The 7756-nt window shown below is 36.1% G+C and overlaps 1 protein-coding gene across 1 annotated transcript; it reads right to left on the bottom strand.

Moving 5' to 3' along the window:
* Positions 1-3637: 3637 nt before the first annotated feature.
* LOC116301108 (uncharacterized) lies at positions 3638-6305 on the bottom strand. Its single transcript, XM_031710117.2, has 6 exons — positions 6002-6305; positions 5774-5928; positions 5261-5386; positions 4619-4926; positions 4236-4359; positions 3638-3774 (listed from the first exon to the last, which is right to left on the bottom strand). Exons 1-6 carry the CDS (start codon positions 6195-6197, stop codon positions 3724-3726), a joined length of 960 nt encoding a protein of 319 aa, XP_031565977.2. The 5' UTR covers positions 6198-6305; the 3' UTR covers positions 3638-3723.
* Between the last annotated feature and the right edge of the window lie 1451 nt (positions 6306-7756).

The raw sequence follows: 7756 nt of genomic DNA, 5'->3' as shown, positions 1-7756 counted from the left end.
GTCATAATAATGCTGTAAATAACTGTAACCATAATGTTAACCCCGATGCTAATCCACCTAACCTTGTTCTAACAACTGGTAATGATGCTAATAACAGTAATAAGCAGAAAACCAAGAAAATAAAAAGAGATAGTTCAAAGAAAAAAGCCAGTGGTAATATGATAAGTAATAATAAAGGCATAACACTTGAATCCCATGCTGCCAACCAGAAAAAATATAAGGGATATGCTTAAGTGGTGGTTGATGATGAGTCTGATCATGAGGGGCACCACCAAGAAAAGCTACCATCAAAGCGAAAAAGTACACCAGCTAAGAAAAGTTTAGATTTTGATTTTGATTATTAACTAAACTTGTCTAGCAGTCTAATTTCAGCAATCGATATTAAGCCTACATATACTATTTTTAAACAATATAAGGAATATGCTTATGTGGTGGTTAACTAATGATGTGGTCGAGGGACACAACCAAGAAAACCTACCATCAAAACAAAAAAGAATACCAGCCAAAATAGGTTAGACTTTGATTTTGATTAACTATCTAGCAATCTAATTTCAGCAATCAATATTACCACCATTTTCATAACTACGCGCCCGACTGATCAAAGTCCGTTTGTCGAGTTTAATGATTCTGTTCCGCTAATCAAACAAAGTGGGCGGGACTTGTCTCGACGCGGGAAAGTTAGGTAGAAAATGGAGGAGGAAAGAGTTGGAATTCAGCTTCCAGACACTGAAGAAACGCAAATCTGGGATGCAGACACTGATGAGGTATGCTAGATGTTATTCTAAATATGTTTTTAACTAGTTTTATGCGCATTGTTGTGGTGTTTGTGACGAGACAATTATTGTACATGCCATGCCAATCGGATATATGACGAAAACTACCATAGTTGACAATCATTCTTCTTTCAGAGAGAAGTTGCACTCTACCTCCAAACAAAAAGTGGAAAAGTAAGTGGAGAACAATTCACGCCATTCATACTGCCGCAAAGATGGACTTTCGCAACTCTTCGAGACTGTGTACACGATTATGTATCACGCGTTATGACTGACGGTGACCACGGAAAAGTAGAAATAAAGAAGCTCTATTTTAAGAAAAAGGGCAACAGTAAGACTATCATAGCTTTACATAGCGATCATGATATTCCTGCAATGCTACAAGAATATCCATTAACTTGGCCTGGATCAGGGAAGAAACGAAAGGCGACAATCATCATGGCCGCCGATTGGTCTTACAAAACAGACGGTACGTTTGATTTTGGTCTGAAATCTTGTATACATTATTTTCCTCTTTTATTTACTTTGCTTATTGATTGTTTTAAGTCTCATACCCTCTCATTTTTTTCTCCCAACTCCTATCTTCAGAAAATAAAAGGATCTAGCTAGCTAATTTTTCGCACTTTTACAGAAATTGATCGTTCAGCTACTACTCCCCGAAGATCACCTCGTGTAGCGGCCCGCCGTCGCGAACGGGAAACGGAAGCGTTTGTCTTCCCATTTGCAAGAGAGAAAAACAAGGATGCGAAGCTGTCGAATACCTCTGTTGTTTTACATGGGTTAGTGGCGGGACAGATTACTTTGGATGGCTTGAAGAACATGCTCAAGACCATGGACCCTAGTTCCTCCACGGTATTTGTTCCGTCAAACGGACTATGTTGGATAAGAAAGGGAAACAAGCAATTAGTAGCATTGAATACAGACGATGATTTGAGATGTTGCTTCGAAGAGTACAAGGACGCGAAAGGACATGCCAAAGCAATACGAATAGCTTGTGCTGCTGTTAGTACGACTGGATCAGGTAAGATTTGACACACTACGTTCATTTGCCCTTGCAGCTGCTTTTTATATCGTATTTTATTTTGCTATACACTTCAATTTGACAAAAAGATGAAGATTCGTGTACTATCTAGATAAGTAATGTTCCAAACAATAATTACGAGTTGTTTTGTTATCTGGTTGTAACGAGACAGTGTTGTCTGGTGGTAAAGAGCTTCCTTGTAGATTTCGTGTGATAAGCACAAGTTAGTCAAATTAGCTTTTGCTAGCAAACCAAATTACTAGATATAACATTTATTTATTTTTTAATTCATTTGTTTATTTATCTACAGGCCAAGAGTGTCCATCATTTGGTTCTTTTTTGTGAACACAAGAGAACATTTTATTGAACAAACGGCGAGCTCAGTTTCAATGCCTTGTTATTTTTGCTTTACATTTTCCCTTTGCACTGCAAGGTCAAAATGGGGATCTCACACTCGTGAGTCCTCACGAGTCTGAGACATAAGTCACGTTATCTCTAAAGATCCTTTTTTTTTTTTTTTTGTAAAACAATATGAGAACACCATTTTTTTCGTTTACAGACAAGAAATCTAAATAATTGTTTGTCATTCTCTTTGATCTTAGATATTTCTACTGCTACTAGCAATAATTCTTCAAACAGAAAAAGATCACTTGACTTTTCAAGGGAAGTTGATTTTGTACAGCAGCCATCAAAAGTGAAAAAGGACAATGACTTGTGGAATAATATTCACTGTTCTTTGGTCAGAGACCTGGAGAAAAAAGGGACCTTGAACCGGTATGGAGTCAAACATCTCAAACTCTGGACTGATGAAATTATTGATGGAAAATCAAGTGGTATTGGGGAGGAGCCAATATGGCAGAATTTTATAGAACAAGTTGGTGTACCACCAAAACCACCACGCCTTTCTCCACAAAGTGCTACACCCTCTGCTACACCTATCACAACTGATGATCTCCTAAAAGCAATGTTTATCCAAAATCAGCAGAGAATGGAGATAGAATCAAAACGAGCTGAAGTCTTTCAAAATTCCATGATGGCTATAATGGTGGCCAATTCTCCAATGCATCAACAACAGGTATTTTCATCTTAGTTGCATGAATACTAATGAGAAGGGATGGGACTCTGTGACATCATAACAGGAAAAACTTTTACACATACAATAATGCTTAAGGCAACCCAGTGCATGCTCCAAGAGTGTCTTTTTAATGTTTGATCAGGATATCCCTTTAATAGTTGTTTGACTGTAGTAAAAATAAGGGGTGGTTAGGGTTGTGCATGGTTACACTATTTTGGGTTGAAATGTATGTCATCTGTTGGAATCTTTAAAAAAGCAGGTGTTCTTTTAGTACATGTTTGGATTCTTTCTCCAGCTCTCAAGATCCAGTTTAACTTCAACTCCAAAGAGCCCAGATCAAGCTTACAAGAAACCACTTTTGAATTTTACTCAAGATGACTGCTGCACATTGTTGAGGAAATCAAATCTGTCCCATCTAGAAAGTCGTTTTCTTAGAGCAGAGGTGGATGGATCATTGTTGGTTTGTCTCTGTAATCCACATATCAGTAATAGTATCCTAGAGGGGCTAGGTATACATGCAGAGAGTGATAAAGAAGCAGTCATTCATGCTATTAAGGGAGAAATGTCAGTTTCTACATCAAGTATTCTGAATACAAGTTTTACATAAGAGACTTCTAAAACATTCCCATGCAGTTGTTAAATATAGTTCTTGCATTACATTCTCTTTATATTTGTAATGGTAGAGTACATTATTGCTATAGCTCTGTGTTGGAAAGTAAGGCTAAAACAAGTTCTGAAACTTGACACACTCAATTTATTCTCATGTTGCTTTTATTTATCTATTTTATTTATCCATTTATGTTGCTTGACTTAATTTCTATATAGGAAATAAGTTATACTTTTTATTTGTGGAATTATAAGTAACCACAGTCTTCAAAAAATCCAATGCTTTGAGCTTGAGTAACCTGTTGAGATATAGTGTGAATACAAATGGTAATGTTTGTTTTACATAGTATACACAGGGTGGCCAAAGGGGGATGACATCACGCAATTCAAATTCAACAGTTCTCGTTTTATTAAATAAAATGACTCACCCACTGAACTTTGACATTTCACGAATCAAACACTTATTTTAGCCCATATCCCTTGTTATCCCTGGCATGGCCACCTTGTATGCAACCACTGACCGTGACTAAGAATCAGTTTACAAAACATTCAAATGGGCGTGAGAATTCACACCTATGATGATTTTGAACACTTCATGAGTCATGAATGAAGGGAAAAAATTATCATATTAGATAAATTTTGTACTTGCCATGTGCATGTTGCATGTTTGGTTTACTATGTTTATTGTTTGTTCTAATGGTTATCTGCTTCATTGAGGTGTAATGCTACTTTGTATTTATGTTGTCTAGTTAATAGTTACCTGGTTTAGGGCAATTTCAAAGCAACGTTTTGGATATCTGTAACATACTTCCTGATTTCTTTGAAGCCATTTCTTACAGAAGTTGAAACAATCTTCTATTGGATTAAAATCAGGTGAATAAGGCCTATAAGAAAGAAGTAAAAGTTGTTTAGAAGAAGATTTATTACATTTATACTGGGCATGTGCTTCACATGTTTCTAAATATCATGTTCCAAGGATGGACCCATGATAATGATATTAGAGATGGGGGATTTGTCCATCATTATAAGATATCATAAGAACCATGCAAAAAAAAGCATACCTAAGAAAAAGAAGACACCCAATTTTGTCTAAGAAAGGCTTTTAACTCCATTTGCCCCTACACTAAAATTATTTAAACTTACGGTAGAAACATTATGATTCCTCCCTTGTTTCGCACTGCATTGGTAACAACATCTGAATAGTGGATGATGCAGTTATCCATTATTATTACAGAATTTGCCTCCTGTCTTGAAAATCTTCCAATGTGTGGTAAAATAAACTGCAGAAAAGCAAATTCATATTGCTCTCTATCATAAGCTCCGTCTATCACATGAGAAGCTATCACTCCATCAACACTGATAGCAGCAAGGACGCTATATCTAGAACCTCTTGTGAAGTTGCCTTTTATTGAGATTCGGCCTGTCCCAACAAGGTCCCTTGCATATCTCCTCTGAAAACAAAAACATCAATTTTACAAAGTCATTCTTGGACCTTGGTTTTCTACATATCAGGTACAGACAAATTGATTTACCAAACTTAATTACCGAAATTATTTACCAATTTCATAAATTTTTGTATACATTAAAAATAACTTTTTTGATAATATCATTCCTTCCCCTATTCAGGAAATTATATTGATAATCGACGCTGAATTACATGCTTGTAGTCAAGTTTGCAAAAAGAATGTGTTTTAGCATGTATCGGAAAGATCAGTACCATGTAGCTAATTCTACTTGTGTCCTCCTATGTAGTGATGTGGTTTAAGTCCAACTGCAGGCCCTTACCTGGAAAGTTCGACTGTCTTTGGCACATTCATCAACGAACAATAACTGGTTCCTAATGAAAGCACTAACTCTATGGCGATATTCTGCCCGATTCCTCTCATCCCGTTGCCTTGCAATGACATTGAGCTATACAATATAGTAATAAAATAACACTTTATGATGGTTTGAAATCTGAGTAATTTTTGTAAAAGTTCACGAGTCTCTCCCTGGATATTTTTGCAATTAAAAAGGGCTATAGGTTAGGTAGCATACTCCTGTAAATGCATGGGCTTTTCAGAGAAAACTCATCCAAGAAATCATCTATTATGTGGCAAACTTGATGCTCCAACAGTTTGCTTGGAATACACAATACAGAATACACAAGGAAATAGTCTATGTCTATGAAGAATTTTTCGTCCAACTTTCTCGTCGTTTTGGCAGGGGAAAAAAGACTAGTTTCCTGTACAGACGGTTTTTCGTTTCTAATATAAATTCAGCTATTGTAGAAATAATTATTAGAATAATAAAACTAACCTTTCGCTTCGAAAATCCAATTTGTCTCAAGTGTCTACTTATTGAGGGAACACTGATGTGTTTTCCAGTTACATGGCGTAACCATTCACTGATTTCGTCCTCGTAGGCTTCTGGATATTGGTCTATTATGGATTTTACGAGCAAAATATCATGTGCTGCAAAGATAAACAAGCAATTAACTGCTTTATCACGATAATGATCACAAAATTAAGCTGAACATTGACCTACCATCTAGCATCCTTGGTCGTCCGCCACGATGAGAATTGTCGTTCACAGAATGTGTTCTATTGTAAATACGTATGATTTTCTTCACAAACGTTTCGCTGACCTTCAGAATCAGCGATATTTCACTCACTCTTAACCCTTCTCCATATGACAAATAAATTACTCTCCAACGTAGAGCTTCTGGATAACTGGCAACCATCTTGGATTCCCGAGGATTCTCGCCTTAGTCCCGCTCACGTTGTTTGATTGGCGGAACAGAATCATCAAACTCGACAAACGGACTTTGATCAGTCAGGCGCGTAGTTATGAAAATGGTGGTAAGGCTATACAGACACTTTTTTTTTCTTTTTAAACAAAAATGCATTGATTAAAGTTATTTTTTTCAAATAACTTATATTTAAGATGATGATGATAATGAATTGAGCCTGTTGTATGAAAGACCAAATTTATCATGAAAAGTAAATAAAATAATAATAATAATGAGAGTTGTTTAGGATGAAGTTATAATTAAATTGATATGACTATGATAATTAGATGAGAATAGTTCTTGTCATCAAGAAACCTTCAATAATTTGTTTTAGAATATATTTCACAAATTTTATTTATTGATTTGATATAATTAATTCTGGCATTGATTTTTGTGGTTAGTCCGTCGATAGACGGCTAACCACTATGCTATCGCGTAGCGTGAACCACTTCCCCTCCCCTGGTAGGGCGAACCATTTTTCGCATTTTATGCAGTTAGTTTTTAATTTACTGAATCTATAAGTTCATTTAACTGTTAGAGCTTTCATTATACATCTCTAAGCAGTGGAATAACAGTTTTCATGGCCGATCTTAACAGCGAAATTGCAAAAAAAAACAAAAAAAAAAACAATGACCAATTGGTGTCGTGCTTCTGTGGGCCACTTCCCCTCCCCTGGTAGGGTGAATTATTTTTCGCATTTTATGCAGCAAGTTTTTAATTTTCTGAATTTATCAGTTCATTTAATTGTTAGAGCTTTCATTATACATCTCTAAGCAGTGGAATAAGAGTTTTCATGGCCGATCTTGACAGCGAGTTGCAAAAACAAAACGGCTGGCCAATTTTTGACGTGCTGCTGTGGGCCACTAGACCTTCCCCCATGGGGTTAATTGTTGGAATCGTGCCACAAAAAAATGCTTCCTGTCAACTATACAGGCCTGATGTTCAGTCATGTTCACTGCAATAAACTTCCGATAAAATGGTGTATGCCATTTTCACTCGTGTATTGCATCATCGTATAAATCATAATCAATTCTTTTCCTCATGGCTCAAGTTGCTACAACAAATTTTCCGCCATCTTAATCAAGTCTGGGCCCAAGTAACAGCGCACGACAGTGCTATCTCCACAAGATAGTCTCATCCAAAACGAACTCATTTCTCATATATTGAAGTCTATAAATGTATATATATATTGAAAACGATATTGAAAACTATATTGAGCCTCCTAATTGGAGGATAAATGAGGCCGTATTTTACGGGACATATTCAGCCCTTCGGGGAATTCATTAATATAAACAAACCAACAAAAAAAACGTATTGTCGGTTGTGAATTAAATCAGACCAATTGTGGAATGTATCTTGAATCTCTTCTGATGAATTTTAAGATAATTCAGCCTTTTGCTCATGGGATTTTCAAATTCATTCTTAGAACAATCGAAAACCCATATCTTTGAAATAATCTAATATTAGTTTATTGTGATCGATAACGATCGACAAGGCAACATTGTCTTAAA

Source organism: Actinia tenebrosa, unplaced genomic scaffold, assembly GCF_029948245.1.
Source record: "Actinia tenebrosa isolate PJP-AT-01 unplaced genomic scaffold, QUT_ActTen_1.0 PGA_scaffold3__52_contigs__length_22856419, whole genome shotgun sequence".
NCBI classification, from domain to species: Eukaryota; Metazoa; Cnidaria; class Anthozoa; order Actiniaria; family Actiniidae; genus Actinia; species Actinia tenebrosa.
The sequence above is the reverse complement of the archived record's forward strand: the minus strand, read 5'-3'. Positions and strand labels throughout refer to the sequence as shown.

Excerpts from the sequence above, each read along its gene's own strand:
- LOC116301108 (XM_031710117.2), bottom strand. The coding sequence starts at position 6,197 with ATGGTTGCCAGTTATCCAGAAGCTCTACGTTGGAGAGTAATTTATTTG. Across the intron at positions 5,929-6,001 it reads ACGACCAAGGATGCTAGATG|CACATGATATTTTGCTCGTA; the intron begins GTAGGTCAATGT and ends TTATCTTTGCAG. Across the intron at positions 5,387-5,773 it reads TTGGATTTTCGAAGCGAAAG|CTCAATGTCATTGCAAGGCA; the intron begins GTTAGTTTTATT and ends TATATTGTATAG.